The sequence below is a fragment of the Calypte anna genome, chromosome 1 (assembly GCF_003957555.1).
Source record: "Calypte anna isolate BGI_N300 chromosome 1, bCalAnn1_v1.p, whole genome shotgun sequence".
NCBI lineage: Eukaryota > Metazoa > Chordata > Aves > Apodiformes > Trochilidae > Calypte > Calypte anna.
In genome coordinates, this window is record NC_044244.1 from 176,995,093 (window position 1) to 177,015,507 (window position 20,415).

Genomic DNA, 20,415 nt, shown 5'->3' on the forward strand with positions numbered 1-20,415 from the left:
AAAGTCCATGTTTCTGGGCTTGCAGCAGAAGGAACCACTCTTCTCACCCCTGCAAGGATGGGTTGTTGGGTCCCTTCTGGTCAGGCAAAACTTCCTGCAGCTTTGCTAAGCATTGGGCAGGCCCCAGAGGCCATGCCAAGGAAGAATCCAGTGAGAGGCAGGATTGGGAGGCAAAAATTAGATGGGGAAAGAGATTGGCAATGACACCAAATGATGGTGGAGCTGGAACTGGTCCCAGTTTTCCCATCATAAAACCCCCACTCCCAATTTACTGCTGGAAGCATCTCTTAAGTATGACTTTATACCCAAAAAAAGTGATATGGAAAGCACCAGAAATAGAAGGAAAGAAGGGAAAAAATTTTAAAACCATGGGGTCAGCCAGCCCACCTTGGGCCAGTAGTGTGTTCTAGTGTGTATAGCATGGAGAAATTTAGATAAGGAGTATGGTAACTCTGACTGTATCATCTCACACATTTTAAAAAAGGGTAAAAAGGAGGACCCTGGAAACCTCTGACAAGTCAGCCTGCCTAGGCTGGTGCCCTTCTCTGATGGAGTGGCTGTGTTGGTGGATGAGGGATGAGCAAGTGGTGCTTTCAACATGGGCTTCTGTAAGGCCTTTGACAGAGTTCCACACAACATCCTTATTGCTAAATTGGAGGGATAAGGGTTTGATGGAAGGACTGTTCAATGAATAAGGAATTGGATGGCTGCACCCAAAAGCTTGCTGTCAACAGCTCAATGGCCAAATGGAGACCAGATACCAAGTATTGTCTCTCAGGGGTCTCTGTGAGGACTGTTTAATATCTTTATTAATGACATAAGTGGTGGGATTGAGTGAACCATATCCTGGGCTGCATCAAAAGAAGCAAGGCAAGCAGGTCAAGGGAGGTGATCAGTTCTGGAGTCCTCAGCACAGGAAAGACATGGACCTGTTGAAACAGGACCAGAGAAGAGCCACAGAAGTGATGAGGGGGCTGGAGAACCTCTCTGAGGAAGAAAGTCTGAGAGAGTTGGTTGTTCAGCCTGGAGAAGAGAAGGCTCTGGGGAGACCTTATTGTGGCCTTTCACTAATTAAAGGATGTTTATAAGAAAGATAAAGACTTTTACCAGGGCCTGTAGTGATAGGTCAAGGAGAACAGTTTAAAACTGAAACAGTGAAGGCTCATTAGGCATTGGAATGGGCTGCCCAGGGAGGTGGTGGATTCTCCATCCCTGGAGGTTTTTGAGAAGACACTGAATGTGGCACTCAGTGCCCTGGTCTGGGAACCACAGCAGTAGTGGATCAAGGGTTGGACTTGCTCTCAGAGGTCCTTTCCAACCTGGATGATTCTGTGATTCAATTGGAAATAAGGAAAAAATTATTTACAATGAAGGTGGTGAGGTACTGGAACAGGTTGCCAAAGAAGCTGTGGGTGCCCCATCACTGGAAGTGTTCGAGGTCACATTGCATGGGGCTTTGAGCAACTTAATCTAGTTGAAGATGTTCCTGCCCATGGCAAGTGGTTTGGACTTGATGATCTTTAAAAGTTCCTTCTAACCCATATCATATGATCTCATGGTATTAGAGTTGTATTGGTGGGATGAAACATGATAATGCAGTAGGTATTGCAGGTTTCTGTGCATCTAGCAAGTACGAAACTGATTAAAATTGTACTTGGCAAGGAGGGGCTTAGTGTGCACACGTGGGTTAGGTATCTATCCTACTTTCAAGCTGGACTTGCTGGACACACTAATCTAGTAATGCATTTCAACAGTAATAGTTGGCATGGCATCATCTATCTAACAAGATGCTCAATTTACTCAGTATCACAGTTTCATGCAAAAGTGGCTACAAAAATAAATTTGTCTAAAAAACAGAGGAAAAAAGAAAATCACGTTTTTTTTTTTTAACACTGTGGAACAGGCCACAGGTGCTTCGACAGTGATTGAAGCTGCATCTAAGCTGTGAATCCTGAGTACATCCCAGGAAAGCTGAAACACAACTCCCATCCGAGCAGCACGGGAGGGCTGTGCAATCCTCCCTCTGCTCACAGGAAGGAGAGCCACCCTTCCCTCAGTGCTCTCACACCCTGGGGATTTGCTGCACCTACCATCTTCCACCTACTTTCACATAGGTGCTCAGAGTAGGAATGTATGCAGGCTCCTTTTTTTTAAAATTATACTCAGCTTTGTGGTCTTTTTTGTTTTTGTTTTTTTTCTTGCTATCAGTGCCCACAAGGGCCCTGCAGCACAACTCACCCAAGCTGCTCTTCAGCCTCACCAACACCTCAGGTAGGGTCAACCCAAGCCTGGGTGAATTTTTTTGCTTCTAGGCAAGAAGGTAAAGGTAGTTTAGCTTTTCTTTTCCATGAATCTCTGTAACTTTGGGCAAGCGTTGGCAAGATGAAATAATATATATTCTTTCTTTCCATATATATATATATGTATGGAAGGAAAGAAATTCTGACCTCATTAGCAGATGTGTTTTCTGCTGAAATTTCAGATGGGAAGAGGCTAGAGCCACAGCAGGTGCCCGGTATCTCATGTTAATACTGCAAACCTCTTGTCCAGCAAAGGTCAAGGATGAACAACATATTTCCTCCTTGAAATAAATAAAAATGGACAGAAATCTACAACCAGAGATTTTGACTGTATCCAGTCTAGGACAAGGTAAAACAAGGTAAGATCTAACTAGGATTTAAAGACACGATAATCGAAACACATTAACCAGTAACCTCTATCAAATTTGCTACAACCCTCAGGTTTCTCATCTCTAGCCTATCTCCACTTACAATATCCATGCTAGGAGTTAAAAAGCAGTGAGTGGTATGGGGATCTTATCTGGTGTTCAATGCAAAGGTGATGGTTTCAAAGGCAGTACTGTCTCAGAATTTCAAAGTCGCTGGTGTTCACGTTACATAGGGTACCACTTGGTGGACATTTGGAAGGCGCTTCTACTTCTGTGTAATTTTCTTCTAGGTTGGGTATAAATATTCCTGGGAGGCTAAACAGAAATGCTTCTCATTTAGATACAAGTCTTAGGCACGAGTTAGAAAACCGCTGACTGTAATGAAAATATATCAGCACTTAGTAGTATCCAATAATATAAAAAAATGCAGAACATCTTCAACTACATACATATGTGTGTGCGTCTATATATAGGTATAAAGATACAATACATACGTGTATATAAACAGAGACACATATACAGAAATATTCACAATTTGAACTGTATTTGAAACTAACCTGAAATACTGCAGCAAAAGTTCACTCTGATGAACCGTATCTTCCAAATTTTGGCTCTAACCATAGTTAAAATTTTAAAACATCAAACTATACGTTTTGCTATCCTAACTTTCTGCTCTCTCAGATTTCTAATGTCTTTTTGGCTACCAACAGCTTGTCGACATGGCAGAACCAAGAGTTCTTATATGGCGACTGTAAGAATACCCTGCCTAGTGCAATGCTCTGCAGCTACTGAGCATGCTTGCAGCCATGAATGCTGGGCTCCTGCTGATGGTGCTGCTTCCTTGGAGGGTAACATTTAGCAGATGGGAAATGCATAAAAGGCAGGGACCTTTGGCATGGTGGTGCCGAATCATCGCCGCAAGGTTCTGACTTTTGCTGGAGAGGAGTTCCCTGGTGAGCAGCGGTACAAAGAAGTGGATGGTGGGGGTAGAAGCTTCACAGGGCTCACGGCCTCTCCTTCCTGCAGCTTCCAGAGGAGCTCTTCGTTTGTCCTGCTCAGCTTCTTCTTCTCCTCCACTTCTTTCTCAACATATTCTTGAAGATTGGCATTCTCCTCTGACAATTGCCTGGAGAGGGAAGCAGGACAACACATGAGGGGCATCAGTGTGGAGATGGTGGCATTAACACAGCTGGTGCTGCACAAGTGGATGCACCGGGCAGGACCTTGAGCACCTCCCACCATCCCATTCTCCTATCCTGATTTACATGCAACTTAGGGTTTTATAGAAATAAATGGGGAGGCACCTAACCTTCCCCCCCTTAGGTATTTCCAGAGTTTAGCAGCATTGGATGTGGATTTTGGGTGGACAGGCAAAATTCTTCTCAAGTCCTTTTCTGGAAGACATAGCAGATGTCATGGCCTACTGGTCCACTGTGTGTCATCACAAGTCTAGGGGCTGGGGTGGCATCTCTGATCTTGTTTAATGTTTTAGAAGAATTTTTTTAGCCTTGGTTCCTACAGAAGTGGAGCAAAGGTGAACAAAAACATGTCTCTCCCACCCCTCTAACAGTTTTGAAATATGAAGCAGTGGCTAGTAAAGTGGAAAGATTAAAACACGTAAGTCAGCAAAAATTTTCAGAAAGCTGCCTGCCTGGTTAGAGGAGAAAGAAAAAATACTGTTTATGTTCCTAGTGGGGAACCAGCTGTGACATGAGTTCACAATCTAACACGCCCAAGAAAGTCCACGTTGGAGCTCACCCCCGAGGAATAACTCCATAGGATAACTCTTGCTACATAGGGAATGTCTTTTTTTTTTCATATTGCCTAACTCAACAAGCCATAAAAATTATGCACAAAGCCCAAGTACTTCCTTTTACAGCCAGTTTTCACTGAGCCAGGGTGTGGGGAAAGAAAGCATGTGCCTTCCTAACATTTGTGTGTCTGTTAGTGTGTGACTGGCTCCAAGATGGTGAAGCTCATCTGGATATTGAGGACAGGTCAGTCACACCAGCAGAGCCATCAAAGGACAGTGAAGGGCTCAGCTACCTCCTCTGCTAAAGGATTTACAGCACATCAAAATCATGGAACACACAGATATGTGGCCTTCCTTATGTTAAAGTAAAAAACCCAATAAAAAAGGGATTTTTGAATAAAGAAGGCAGATCAGGACAATTGTACTCTTTCATGAGGAAATAAGTTTTTCCCCTTCTGAAATAATCGTTGGCCAGTTAGGAACTGCAGCCTCCTTTCAAGCGCAGAAGCTTGCAAATATCAGCACAGACCTTGTGATGACAGTATTTTGCTCAATCCTGGCTCTGAGCTCTTCATTCTGCTGTTGCAGCATGATGATTTTTTCTTCCAGTTTCAAGTTTTTTTCAGCCTGCAAAGAAAGTAGGTTTGCTAAGTTTGAAGAAAGCCCAATACCCGATCCAAGAAGATGTGGTTTTTATCTTTTTCTTTTTTATATATATTATTGTTAACAAATTTAAAATTTGAGGACAGATGGAGGTGTTCATCTGGACTGTAGCTGAGACTCGGAGAGAGGTTTGACTTCCACCACATCATACTGGTAGACTAAGTGAGGTAATAGCAGAGCACTGAGCTGGGGTAAAGCTGGATTAGCCCTTAATTCTGACTGAGAAGGTTGAGGGTGTCAGTCTCTCTATTTGTCTAGCACAAATAAAACATCTTCCTTGGTGCTCCTCCCACAGCTTTCATCCCTTGGGAACCAATTTTACAATTCATTGTGGCCTGGTGACACTTTGAGCATGGGGCTGCCCAGCATGGAAAGGGCACTGTGGTGTCCGTGGTCTCTCTAGCAGTGAAGAAAGATTGCCAGGTGGTATGATGTGCATCATCCAGCCTCTAGGATGACAATTCCCTGGTTGTGGGGAGCAAAGAGTTACCCACCAGGGCAGATTGTACTTAGCAGCAGCCTTAGACTGCTGCTGCATCCCCATGAAGTGGGCTGCCCTTTTGGAGATGCTTCTCTCCACTGCTGGTAGTGTTATCTTAAATGACAGGCTTAAAGCAGACATTTTAACCTTAAGCTGTAATTAAGTGAAATGAGTCCTATCCCAAGTGTAGCTTTTACCTGGGATGGTTCAACGGCAGAGTTTGAGGATGTCAGTAGCAGGAGATCACAACATCAGTAAGGTGTTTAAGTGCATGTACCACAGCCTTGGATACCCTGTTGTTCCCAAGTTTTAAATTTGACACACTTTATCACCTTATTTCTTGGTTCTCCAGAAGGTAGAATTATGCTCAATTCAACACTTTTGGAAGAAAACAAGGCATCAAAAGGTAACCATATCTCCATGTGTTCAGTTACAGAATTTTCCATCCTAAAGAACCAAATATTGTGCACTGGAGTAAGCAATAACTCACACTTTATGGCAGAGGCATCAGTTTTATGCAGTGGTTTCCAGCCTGTGCAGGTAACTGTAAAGGATATTCCTGATTCTCAGATAATCTGGCATATCCCAGTATATTTTTAGAGCAGAACGAGGATTCTGGTCTCAAACTGAAATGTCCTGTGAAAGGAATCACCATCACAGGCACCTTCCTCAGTCATTTTAATAAGTAGTAGCTATGCCAGCATGAAGCATGGGAGAAGACCTATGCATCTCCTTCCCTCTCCATTGCAACCCTCACCCTATACCACTTCTCTCCTGCTGCCTTCATTTCCAGGCTCCCTTTAAGCAGCCAGCTACCCAAGCCTGACCCTGTATTTGAAATGCCATTCTGCTCCTTTATAAGGCCCCCCATCTTTCAGAGCATTTGGAGATTCCCTGTAGACATTCTGGAAAGAGGCGGGATCTTTAACCAGAAAGCACTTGTGCCTTTGGACCACAGTAGACTCAGAGCTTTACTCTGCTGAAGGGCAGGAGCAGAACTGTGTGCTTGTATGTGGTTAATCAGCAAAAACCAGGTAAATGATCAGGAACCATGTATGCTGTGGTGGGATATTTTTTTCCCCCAGTATTACACTACAGTGCATGTTTTCAGATGCTGGCTTAGCTCTAGGGGCAGTGTGTTGGAAGGAGCACAGTTAACAAACCTCAGTTGTAAGGAGGCACTTTACATCCACTTACTCAAGCATCTGTTCAGCAAAACAGTAATCTGAGTTCTAAAATTTCCCTGTCAATGGAAACAAATCTTGCTGAATGCTTTGCTGAACTCAGCTGTCCTGGCTCCCCAGCTGAGGTAGTGCTTCATCCTGTCACCACACTAGATGTTTACGGTCACTGTAGGTTATGCCTTACCAAATTAATCCCCTTTAGAATAAAAATTGTAACTGATGGAAAACTGCTGAGCTCTTTGTTTGGGATCCCCACAAGCAAAAGCTGAGATAACAGCATCGACTGCTGAAAAGCATTCCTTAAGGTTTCGAGAGAGCTTTCCTAATGGAAGCCTTGCTAGGAACTTCTTGCTGAATATTTCTAATTCATACTCACATCTGAGAGTTCCCTTAACACTGCATGAGCAGCTTCAGGACACACACAGCTCAGTCTTCCTCCACTTGCCCTCTGCAGCCCTAAATGGTTACCTCCCATTTATGAACCTCTTTGGCTGTGTCTTGTCCCAGCCTCATGTGTTTTCTCACCCCTTTTAAGTTCATCTGATGTAGCCAAACTTTTACCCTTCTACTGCTACGATGGAGGAAAAATGACAACTTACCTGCTTTTGTAGCTCCATAATCATCTTCTCCTGCTGATGAATCTGATGGTTCTTCATTTCCAGAACATGTTTTAAGCTTTCCAGATCTTCTTCTAAGTGCAGATATGGAGCTCGTTCAATCTAGGAAATATACCAGTGATCTAGGTACCTCTCAGCCACAAATGCACCTTCAGCCATAACATAAAGTGTCCCCAACGTACCCAGTGGTACAGGAGTCCCAGTGATGTGAAAACTGACTTGTCCTGGGTTAGGCCATCCCTTTGGCTGGACAGCCAGCAGTAACTTTCCTTTGACCAGCACCATGGCTAGAAGGATGGGATGCCAGGTTGCTCAGCAACTTCATTGCTACTAATAGCTTGGGAACTACAGAAGGTGTTTTATGATTGTGTAGGGATTTTGGCTCAGGGAAAGTACAATCACAAAACTGAGGAAACTGGACAAGAGGGCTGGAGGAGAAAGGTGCAGTGTTGAGCCTTGCCTGCACTACTCCATCACAGTGCCTGTTAATGAAGACCAGACCTGGTAGGAAAAAGTTCCTCCTCTGCTTGAGAACTTCAGATGTAGGGGATACTAGGGTTCAACTCAGGAGCAAAAGAAATACTCTGAATCATACTGGGGAAATGCTGTCACTGACCTCAGCTGTTCTGGATTTCTTCCCTCTGTAACTCACTCCAGTGAACTGCCTGGTGGTACTTGGCATAAACATCACTGTGACACAGCAGAATTTCTCCTTTCATATTAATTAAATACTGTGGCAGAGGTGGAAAGAGGCTGATGCTACTTGTTACCCATAGACAAGCCTCTTTAAAACATTTGCATTCATTTCATAAGGAGCTATCTCACCTACAAACTCACTGAGCCCCTTCTTCACCTCACTATTTTCATTGACTGTTCCCTCTGTCACGTTGATACAGCTGCCCATGGTGTTGTACTGTGCTCAATGAAATGTCCAGAGTTAAAAGTAAACTCTTTTGGACAGTCACTTCAGGGTTATTTAATTTCAGATACATAATTGCAACGTATTTCCTTGCACACCTTAAAACCAGCATGGCCCTAATAGACCGCAGTTGAATAAATATTTCCTACAACATGGTCTGTCCCCTGCAAGTTCAAAAAAAAAAAAAAAAAAAAGGAATGCAGAGGATATTGAAGTATAGACAGCGGAGCAAGGACATAACAGATGGAGTTAAGGAAATGTTTTGGAAATGCTGGGTGAAAGAATAAAGAAAAGGACGAAAAGGATGTCAAGTCAGAAAATCATGGACCTGGTCTAACACTTCTGACTCCTCAGTTGTGTGATGGGAGTCATACTTAGAAACATGTATCTTGATTATGTAGTTGCCATCTACCTTCAGTTGCTCCTCAGTGTTTTTCTTCAGAGCCTCTTCAAATCGGTCTGCTTTGTCCTTAAGAGACTGGTTCTGGAAGGTGAGGGTGTCTATCTGGTCCTGGAGGGGAGACACACCAATGAACACACCATCCATGTTATCACCCCTTTTACATTCACAGAAGCTGTCAAGAGGATGGGTGTCAAGAGGATGAGGCCAATCTCTTTGCAGTGGTGCCCAGTAATAGGACAACAAATAATAGGTTTAAGCTAAAACATAGGAAGTTCCACCTCAACATGAGGAGAAACTTCTTTACTGTGAGAGTGATGGAGCCCTGGAATAGGCTGCCCAGAGAGGTTGTGGAGTCTCCTTCTCTGGAGACTTTCAAGAAGTGCCTGGATGTGTTCCTGTATGGCCTGCCCTATGTTATCCTGCTTTGGCAGGGGGGTTGGACTCGATGATCTCTAAAGGTCTCTCCCAACTTCTAACATTCTATGATTCTGTGATTCTAAGTTAATCTGCACTGTGAAACCACCAGGGGAGATGAACAAGGCTTTGAAACCCCTGTGAGGTGGTATTTTTTACATAAAGCCACTTGAACTTGGAGCGGGATTTTTGATAACCCAGTGCCTCAGGGAATCCTGAAATCCCTGCAATGCCTGTGGCTGGCTGACACTGGCTGGCACATGAAATATCTTTGATGTTAAATCACTCCATCACCTTGGGCTGGATGAGAACAAGCATGTCCTTCCCTAAGAAACCTGGCACTGGTGTGGTCCCTGGCATCTGAATGAGGTGATAAATATCCCTTCTCTGCTTCCTTCACCTTTTTAGGCTTCTAATGTGGTAACAAGCAACGATGAGTGAGTGGTGTGGACTTTAAATGATCATTGCTTCATCTCAGAGCTATACACAGGAGCAGCATGTTATTTTAAGCAACCATGTATCTGTTACCATTGAAGGAATTCCTGTTACCTCACTATATACAACATCTGTAAATGCCACAGTTGCTGTGAAACTGGTATTCCTATGTCTTTCATATAAGTAATTTATTGTCTGTAACATCAAATCAGTTCTTATTGCAGAAGTGCTGACACACCTCATACTGTCACAGCTGCATGAGAAGAGCAGTGAGAGTTGTGTGCAACAGGATGTGCCAGTCAGTGATTTCCAGAATTGTAAATCCTCTGTCTATGAAATCAAACAGAACTTGCATTATTTACTGTGGCACCTTCACTTGTTCACACAAAATTTCCAAACTTAGCATGAATCAGAGGAGCACACTTCTGCTCTCCCCTCCTTGGAATTTCTTCGTCTGGAGAGTGAGAACAGTATAGAGTTATTCCAAGGACTGAAAAAGCCAAGACAAATTGGAGCTTGGTGTTAAACAGTGGCATGGGGGATATGAAATGTGCAGGGATGACCTTGACCTGGCTGCACAGCAGGGCCAGCCCTGGGGTGTCCGTCATCAGGGATGGCACTTCCCTCCCCTGGGAATGGAGATGTGTCTACACCAGGACTGGCTCTCTAATGTTCAGGCATTGGGGAGAAGGTTAAAGCACAGGCAGAGAGCCAGGCAGGGAGAGGTCAGTGGTACCATGAAGACAAAGTGATGCTCACAGCCACAGCAGGTGCTGGAGCTCTCTCCAGCAGGAAGGGAAGGGCTCATGTTTGTTCCTTGTGGTGGGACAGCAGTCAGCAGGGCCGAAAGGACACTCCTTTGGCTTTATCCATCTGCCTTTTTCTCCCTTTAGGTTTGCCTTCTCTCCTGTCTCAGATAGCAGTTTGCTGAACCAGCCAAGGGAAGAGAACAACCTGAGGGGCCACCTTTCTGCTACACCCCAGTTTGGACACGCAGAGGAGAAGAGGTACTATAGCTGGTAAGAGGCAAGGGGCTGGTGCTCTGGTAGCTGGCACCAGGGCTGGGGCTGCCCCCTCAGCTGCTCCATGACATTGACATGGGGGTGGGAAATAATGAAACTGCTAACCTGGAGTGATAGCCGCAGTTTTTCAAAATTCTCTTCTAATTGTGCCTTTTCCAGTTTGTGGGTAGCATTCAGGTCTGGGGAAGATACACAGACAAGATATTGCTAAGTGAAGTCCAGCAAAGCAGGGTCCGAGAGCACAAACATCGTGAGCCAAGTGCAATTTGGGATGCAGTTTTAGGAGGTTGAGTAGGAAACTGCTAGTGATACCCTACATGGCATTAGGTGAATTGTTTTGAGGATCAGGATTTCCTGTTCTTTCACTGGTTGCAGGTTCATGTATTCCTACATGAACAGATTCTGATTTTTCATAACTGATCTTTCATAAGTGAGAATTCTCAGCTCCAGGGCACTCTGATATGAAAACAGTCAGTCTGATAATGGGTCATTATCAGCTCAGAATTAAGTATCCCCAAATCAAATACCTTAAAATTAGATGTATTTAAAAGCTTGGATTGCAATTTTTTTGGCGGGGATGGGATGGGAGAGTGTGTCTGGGGGGGAGTGGGGAAGGCAGTAACTCAGATGCACAAATGCAAATGACAGTGCTTCTTCAGGTACCTGTGAGGTTTATGCCACTACTGATGCTGAAAGACCCCGAAGACAAAAAAATCCTCTACCTCTATTACATGATTCATGGTTTTCACTTCTAGAAAAACTCACTCTGGACTTAATAATCAGAAGTTTTATAACCAAAGTGGAATCAATGGCATCAAACTGTCATTCAGTACTATAGCAGTATATTCCTTTTTAGCATACAGACACTGCCTGTGTCTTTACCCCTCGTTCGATGGGCTTCTGCCCTCCAACAAGTACTCTCTGGTCTCAAGATCAGCAGTAATAATACCAATTCTCTACTGCCCTCCATAGCTTACACTGCAGCTCCTGCAATGCCTTCTCCATGCACAGGAGGGCATTTCACACCCGCACCAGAAGGAGGATGCGCAAACTTTGGCCACCGGAGTCTTGATAAGACAGCCAAGTTTTATAATCATAAAATACTAAGCAAAACTGGCAGATAAGAATGTCCCCAAGCAAGGATCAGCTTTGGGGTTTTATTTAAAAATTATTTTCAACATTTAGAAATTATATTCTAGATACCATCTCTGCCTACAGGAAAGGAGAACAGGCTGTTCTCAGCTTACTTTATGCTCTGGACTGTGTCTTTAATTGACACAGTGCAGAGCTAAGCAATATTGCTCAGTCTGGGGAAAGCTGGGAGAAAACTCACTAGAGATATTTAAAATTTAGATCCTCATGCCTATGTGTGAAAAAAAGAGGGAAAAGAGGGAGATTGTACAGATAACTGCTGAATGCCAGCTAAAGCATGTAAAAAGACATGGTTTTATATAAACTGCTAGGGAGGAAACAGTTCTTTATGCAGCATCAAATCTCATGGAAAAAAATGTAAGACAAATAAAGGTAACAGTGCTGAGGTGCATATTCACACCCATGTGAGGCTACACTGTTGCTACAGAAAATGATGAGTCCTTTTTTAAGAAGCAGTGTAGGCATTCAAGCACCAAAATTCAGAAATGTTCAATGAGCTCTAGACTACTGAGGACCTCAGCATTATGCTCTTAAAAAAGTCTGTTTGTGAAGTAGGGTGGAATTTTGGACTTTATGGTCAGTGAGCCACAGACAAAGCCTCATCTTTGGTCCAAAGACTTCAGATATTCTCAGGTCCAAGATAGATTCTGTCCACACTGTATGCAGCTCTCCCTTGCCCCTATCATGAATCTGGTGGTTCACCCCATGTGAAAGCACTTGAACAACACAAATTTTCTGCATCACCTGCTGTGGAAGAAGAAAATCCAGGCTTACACAGTCTTATCCCAGTGCTAATTCCTGCTCTGAAATAGCTCTGTAGCCACTGGGCTGCCTTTGGCTCACCTCGAATCTTGCAGTCATTCTCATCCTGCAGCACTGTAATGGCAACTATGTGGTCATTTTCCAGCTGTAACATTGCAGCTTCATGGACAGCTGTGATATCTTCCACCTGTTCCAACAACAAGGAATGGAGACATGGGTGCAGAATGAGGCACACTGTGGCACACTGAAAAGCCACTGCCAGAGAGCCACAGTGACCTGGAAACACTGAATGGATCTATTGAGCGTCACATGGGCCAGTTTCCCTCATTATGAAACAGGAATGTTGACACCTGGAGTGGTACTGTGTAGTCACTGCTACTACTAATTCCATTCTTTTCACTTAAGGGTGATAAAAGAGGCACATAAGAAAGCAAAAGGCAAAAACCACCCTAAAACCTAAAGCAAAGAAGCCATTTATGAAATCTCAACATTCCATTAATCTCAGTTGTATTAATGACCTGACTCCCTCTGATGGTCAGATAAAAGATGAACAGTTCTAAGCTGTCCTGGTTTTTGTCTTCATGGCACTTCGCTGCAATGATTATTACTGCAAGGTTTTGAATTAACTTCCATGGGAAATGCCTATGAATTATTCATAGCTGTAAAATATTAATTTCTAGAGAAACATTGAAATTAGCAGTCTGTAATGCATTGCAATCTATCACATTTTTACTTGAAAAGAAACATCCTACAACATCATCAATATCCAAATTCTTATGTCCTCTTGAATTATGAATTTTTAGCCTACATCCAATAAGCTGACAAAAAATCTGACAGCATCTTTCTCAGTGCAGTCACAAGAGTTTTCAAAATGACAGTGAAGACTCAGAACTTTTTCCCCAACTCATATTGAGGGCAGAAAGTGGTGGTCCTGGTGCTGTGGGCTGTGCAACAAACCACACCACACACCAGACTGCACACAGGCATCAGGGGAGCAGGGGGATGTACTTGGGAGATGGCTGTGAGAGGCTTGATGGGTTTGGGACATGCCTTGGTCTCAAGGCAAAGGCAGATCTGCAATGATGCTGTTTTGATATAAGAAAATACAGTGAGAGGTGGTAATCAAGGTTAAGTCAGTAGTCCAGAGCAGCTGCTGAATGCATTGCATCAGTTTGCTTTTCTGAGGTTTGTGATCACATTGATCTTGTTCCCTATATTTAACACAGCATCTGTGATAGCTGGCAATGCAGAGGATCAAACTATTTTACAATGCAGCAGCTGCTTGTTGTGAAGTGACTTGACTTTAAATGGCTTTTTTTGCTCCCTGTTTAACAATAGTAGGAAGATACTACAGCTGAGCACATCTGGACTGGAATGTATGTTATTTTGCTGCATTTAGCTGGCAAACTCGTGTTAGATAACTCAACTGCAGTAAAATTTCCAACTGTACTGGAGAAGGAATGATCTTAGGATGAAGGATGGGCATTTAACGTGGAATTTTAAATTATCCAAACTCATTTTAATAACAGTGTGGGAGGCAACTCAGTGTGAAGAACTGTTTGCAAAACAATGAGGACTCAGCTTGCTGCTACATTGCATGAGAGAGCAGGGAAATAAGAGCTAGATGACCCAATGGGCTCTTTAGCTCATATGTTGGGTGTCTTTGCTCCAAGGCTGGCTGGACCTAGTGCTGGGTCAACAGCAACAGTGCTGAACTCCAGTCCCTTGAGCAGGCTGGTTGGTTTTGGCATGCTCTGAGCATGCACTTCTCCTCTTCCTCTGAGCTGGGAGAGGGAGCACCAGAGGATTACAAACCCTCTGGGTCAGTAGCTGTTAGGGATCCTTATTCCTCATGTATTTCAGTTCCTAAACTAAGAACATTTTACTGTTTTCTTGGCCAAGAAATATTTTTGGTGATCAGCTTTCTAACCTGGACTGTCAGCCTCTTCCAATCCAAGAGCACTCAACACCAGATGAGTTTACAAATTAGTTACCATTTTTTTCCTGTCAGAATATTCAATCTATTTCATTACCTGGGTCATCTCTGGTCCCCTCAGTACTGTTATGGTCTGCTCTTCAAAAAGAGTGGGTGAAGACTGACCTGATCCTGATGCTGCAATTGGAGTTGCTCCATCTGTAGCCTGTGCTGCTCCTGCAGGCACTCCCTCTTGGTGTTGCACTCCTCCTGCAGCTGCAACTCCAGTGCCTGCAACTCCTCCTGCTGCTGTCTCTGAAGCTGCTTCATCTCCTCTTCAAAGCTCCTCTCCAGCTCCTCCTTCTCCCTCTGCAGTTTCTTCCACCTTGCTATACTGAGGGCTGTGGAGATGAGACCATAAAGGTCAGGCTCTGAACTCCTCAGGAGCAAACAGTGGCATCAGAGATCTACTGGGACATCACTGAGCACAGTCATTCTTGCTGACTCTGGGGCTCCTAAGAATCTGAACCATCCACATGCTCTTGCTGTGTCCTCTCTCTGTACCTCTCACACACATGCGTTCGTTTAAACTGAGGCCCTAGCAGAGTACACAAAAGCCCATGCAAAACAGGGGTGTGATGAAGTGTAATAATAATAACAATAATAATCAGGATACTCCATGGACCTTCAGGGTGACTGGGTGTTGCCTCCTGGACAGCACAGTCTTGGGTCCACATATCAAGGCTTTGGGGCTTCTGCTTTGCCTTGGATATGAGAAAGCATGTGAGATGATCACTTGACACAAAGCCTTTCAGCTGGGGTAGAAGATTTTTCTTATCTCCTTCTTTCAAGCTACAGTCTTGGCTCAGTCTCCGCTTCAAGTGATGTCCCAGGAAGGTGGCACATGCATGTGATCCAGGGGCAAATCCTGTGCATGTGTTGTGATTTGCCATTTGACAATGAGATAGATCTCAAAGATCCCATTTTCCACCTGTTAGAAGCTTCTCACACCATAAACCTGTCTTTTTCAACAGCTCCATTGAGGACCTCTTGAATCCTCTAATGCACACTTGATTAAAATATTTTTATATTCAAACCACCATCTTGTGTGCTTCATGGAAACAGAGATGGTAATTGATAGGCTGGTACTGAAGGCAATCAGAAAGTTTTACTCTTATGAACTAACGCAGTGACCATGTCTCTGAATTCACAACCATGTCTACAGCTGGTTTCAAGAGGTGCACCTCCAACAGTTCCATCAAGTCAAAGATATTTGGTCTATTTCCCCATTTGGTTCCTCACCTATATTGTTCCCCAGGTCCCAGGACAGCAGTGTCATGAATAACTGTGTACTCAGCCTTTTGCTCTGCTAAAGAACAGTTGCAATCAAGCCAGATATTGAAGAACTGATTCAAGCTGGATAAGGCCAGCTGGACTACATTTAAAGAGAAAGAGTACTCACTTACAAAGATCTAACGAGCAAGAAGTAATTAAAATCATCATGATCATAACATTCGGAACAACACTAGAGAAAAAGGGGATGTGTTTTTAATGCCACTGGTAGACCTGATTGTTTTTATATTAATGAGAGAACTACTTATCAAAGTGACAGAGACAAGCCAGAACTACAGCTTGGTTGTAGTCAAAATAATATGCTTTGTAGATTTCCCTTAAACTTCTTCAGAGAATCAACTGTGATTGATGTTGTCAAATAAATGACTGTTCCATTCTTTATTTGCAAAAAGCTTGGCAGAATATGTACAATATTGTAGACCATACAGATTCATATGCAGATTCATATTCACTCTTTTTTAGTACCAGTGAGCCACAGGTCTCCAGTAGCATCCAGAGCCCCAGTTTGTATTGCTTTAGAGGCATCAAAGAACTACACTGATGACAACCACTCTTATGGACATGGCATTTGTCATTTCACCTTGTCCACAGATTTAAAATAATGGTTGTTTCACAGAATTTAATTCTCTATTTTTCTTCTGAAGGAAAACAGGCTGTCCAGCAATTTTTGACTTAAACTAAACCCCACCACCATTAACCTATGTATGGATATGTACCAGGGCTTGTACTACTGATGAATTTTTTCCCACCTGATGGAGTTCAATACCTGTACATGTTCATCTTTTTGTCTATCTCTACTGGGAGTCCTTTTACCTGGACATGTTGTGTCTCAAGGTTGTACAGACTGGATTACTTCAAACAAGCAGGACAGATCCCAGACATTCTTGGTGCCCCTAAACATCATCATAATGTCTTTCTCAAGAAGAGGTGGCCTGTGATGGCTCCTCTCCTGTATGCATGCCCACAGGACCACTGGGGAAAGGACTATCTCACACCATCTTTCCCTTGTCTGAGAAAGGAAACATGCACATATCTATGGCTCATCTCCCTTCTGAAGCAGTACAGCTCAGCTGAGACCTCAGACTGTTTTTCTGGAGTTTTGTTCTTCTTCTAACAACTGTCTCTATGTACTCCACCAGGACTCCATTTTGGGCAGAGGAAGTATCCATGGCTTCATGCACAAGAGCAATGCTAAGGGAAGGCAGAGTGATCTCCTGTTACTGAACATGCTGCTTTGTGACCCCCTAACCAGGCAGTCAGATATACCCCTGGCAAAGCTCTCCAGCAAAATCACCAGTGAGTTGCCTTCACTTCAGATGTACAAATGTGGTATAAATGGAAGCACATCCTTCCTTCCTTCCTTCCTTCCTTCCTTCCTTCCTTCCTTCCTTCCTTCCTTCCTTCCTTCCTTCCTTCCTTCCTTCCTTCCTTCCTTCCTTCCTTCCTTCCTTCCTTCCTTCCTTCCTTCCTTCCTTCCTTCCTTCCTTCCTTCCTTCCTTCCTTCCTTCCTTCTTCCTTCCTTCCTTCCTTCCTTCCTTCCTTCCTTCCTTCCTTCCTTCCTTCCTTCCTTCCTTCCTTCCTTCCTTCCTTCCTTCCTTCCTTCCTTCCTTCCTTCCTTCCTTCCTTGTCACCGCAACTTGCAAAAGCCCTTATGAAAATGAAAGCACTCAATTGCCTGGAAAGGGGTAGGGATTTCAAATGAGAAGCAGGTGTTCAATGTGGAGCTTCAGGTGTGCCCTGCATAAAGAATGCACCAGTGGCAATGACTCCTCTGTGAGAGCTGTGGAGATGCAGAGGAGGGATGAGAGCAGCCATTGGGGAAAAACTGGACATGCTGTTTTGCTATTGCTGCAGTATCCTTGGACCAGGGGGCAATAAAGCTCTCTGTAAAATGACAATCAGCCAAAAAATTTTAGAGGGGCACAGCAGGGAGCACAAGCTGTTGGGCATCAGAAAAGGGCTCAGCTGAGCTGTTCTGCAGTGGTTTGTCATGGACGAGGAGAAGACAAAGCACGGGGAGAATCTGTAGTTCTGCCCACCTCACAAGGGTTTGGCTTGACCCCCACTTTGCCATCAAAGTCACCCTCTCACCTTATGGCACAAGTGCTCCAGAGAAGAGCAACACAGCTGGTGAAAGGTCCAGAGCACAAACCTTATGAGGAGTGGCTGAGGGGAACTGGGGTTGTTCAGTGTAATGAAAAGGAAGCTGAGGGGTGACCCTACTGCTCCCTACAACTGTGTTAAAGGGGGTTGCAACAGGGGGTGGAGTTGTCTCTTCTCACTAGTAACCAGCAATAGAACGAGGAGAAATGCTTCAAGTTGCACCAGGAGAGGTTCAGGTTGGATATCAGGAAAAAATTCTTTACAGAAAAGGTTCCCAAGCACTGGAATGGGCTGCCCAGGGAAGTGATTAAATCACCATGTCTGAATGTGTTTAAAAATATTATAGGTATGGTGTAGAGACATGGTTTAGCACTGGGCTGGCAGAGCTATGTTAGTAGAGTTAGGTTAAAGGCTGGATTGGATGATCTTCCAGCTCTTATCCAGAAGAGAGGTCTCTCTCTTCATAGTCCCAGTCATCAGTAGTTGCACCAGCTTTTGGTATTCACAGAGTCCTCTGCCCCACTGGTCCTCTCTCTGTGTGCTCTTCCTCCTCTTGATTTGCCCTGTGGCAGGTGAACCCAACATCACACCCATACTGGGGAGATTTATGCCTAAAAAAACTTAAGTCTCTTGGCTGAAGACAGCACAGAAGGCCACTTTCTCTCTCAAGAGTTGCAATGTCCTTGTACCTTTCTGTTTCTCCTTTCTAGATGAGAAACCAAACAGGAAAAGTGGTGCATGCAGATACACAGGGAACACACAGACTGAAGGGGACATTGCATTCCTGTTTTCCAAGCAGGAAGAGACCTTAGAAATATTAACAAGTAAGTTCTGAGCTTGGTACTCTTCACTTTGTAGCTGAACTGCATAACATGCAAACACATTCAAGTAAGAGATGCATTTCCAGTCAGTGTGCAACACAACATTCCCAAGTTCCCAATTCTTATCACATTATCTTTTCTCCTTGCAGTGGTAGTACATAGTCTGAAAACAGAAGCAATGGATTTCTGAAGAACCATTATTCTAGAAAAGGTGACACAGGAGTAGCTCCAGTGTGTGTGGTGATGGACCCATCTCTACTACAAAGAGGTAAAATCACTGTTCCTTGCAAAGCCACAAACCCCCTTGTTCCTGGGCTTCAGAAGTCACTTTATCGCATGTACACGGATTCCCCATGAGCAGGTCACAGGGAGCAACTGCTTTTGTGTAAAGTGAGAAAATCCCTTTTGCTTCTACTACTTACCAACTTCATCTCTGATCTTTGCAAGCTCGACTTCTAACTCCTTTATTTTCACAAGGTCGTTTTCATTCTGTTTAAGGAAGAAGAGAGAGAAATATGTATAGATATCCTAGACAAGCACTTTCACATGTTCATTTAGTAAGTCAAATTACTTTGTAGGGGATGATTATAATGAACTCATTTAGTTTTTAAATCAAACTTAGGAGCCACAACTCATTGGCTATTAATACCTTGTATCTCTGTGAATACATCTACAGATACTTAGGCACAGAGGACAGCAAAGAATACTCTTTTTACTCCTTTGTGTCTAAAAAGACAAAGGACATTGGTATGTTTTATCATTTTGTGCTTAATTTGTGTGCCATTTATCACTGGACTGTATGTGAAAGATGGTTTTATTAATTCTATTACAATATTTTACTCTATCTATGCCTGCATTTTATCACCTTTAAATACAGTAATATCCTCACACAGTCAAATTTGCAGGGCAGATTACTGTACTTAAACCCTTCTAGGCATGGTGGGCATAGCCACATAGACACTACTAATGGCCTGATATTCATGTCTCTTTCCACATTTATTCCTGGGATTTTACTGGTGATGGAGGACAAAAGTTCCCTCCCTTGACCTCTCTCAAAAGAAATATGAATATTTAGGGAATTAAAACAGATGAGCTAGCCAGGAAAATCTATTGGAGTTTTGTTTAGTACAGTAAATCTCAGCATAATGTTTCAAGCATTAGAACACATTAAATTTGAGTGTATCCTGACTCACATTAGGAAGAAGGCAAAGGATGTTAGTCTGCTAGGAAGGTCACCAGTGATTAGCAAAAACTAGATCAGGCTACTATAAATATATCCTAGGTTAGAAAAGGCCAACACGACAGAAAAATCATGTTCAAGAGATAAAGCAGTGTAGAAGCAAATGGAATTAAAAGGAGTCCTGGAAAGTAAATATTTCAGGAATAAAGAAGCAAGGCTAATAAAAATCTAGGTCATGGAAATAATTAGTTCAGCAGCAGGATACCTAACAGATAGGACAGCAAATTAGTCTTATCTTACGAAAGTGAAAGTGGAGAAAAAATATTTCAGAGCTTAATGTTTCTGTTTATTTTCCTGCATCTAATTTTTAACTCTGTTAAGAGAAACAAAACAACAGATTTATTTTTTGTAATACCAGGAAAATAGGAACCTGGCATTTTGTAGAATTGTAGAAAAGTTTGGGTTGGAAGAAGCATTGAAAATCATCTTGTTCCAACCCCCCTGCCATGGGAAGGGACCCCTCCCATAAGACCAGGTTGCTCAAAGCCCCATTCAATATTTAATTCAAAT

At 43.3% G+C, this 20,415-nt stretch overlaps 1 protein-coding gene across 1 annotated transcript in view; it reads right to left on the reverse strand.

Annotated features, from left to right (window-relative positions):
- Nucleotides 1-3,577: 3,577 nt before the first annotated feature.
- MTUS2 (microtubule associated scaffold protein 2) overlaps nt 3,578-20,415 on the reverse strand; it is a 152,112-nt gene continuing 135,274 nt past the window's right edge. The window contains exons 7-14 of the mRNA XM_008494921.2: nt 19,088-19,154; nt 14,575-14,789; nt 12,555-12,660; nt 10,665-10,738; nt 8,698-8,796; nt 7,349-7,468; nt 4,951-5,048; nt 3,578-3,794 (exon numbers count right to left, since the gene is read on the reverse strand). Coding sequence (XP_008493143.2) covers nt 3,578-3,794; nt 4,951-5,048; nt 7,349-7,468; nt 8,698-8,796; nt 10,665-10,738; nt 12,555-12,660; nt 14,575-14,789; nt 19,088-19,154 — 996 coding nt within the window. The remainder of the gene's footprint in view (nt 3,795-4,950; nt 5,049-7,348; nt 7,469-8,697; nt 8,797-10,664; nt 10,739-12,554; nt 12,661-14,574; nt 14,790-19,087; nt 19,155-20,415) is intronic.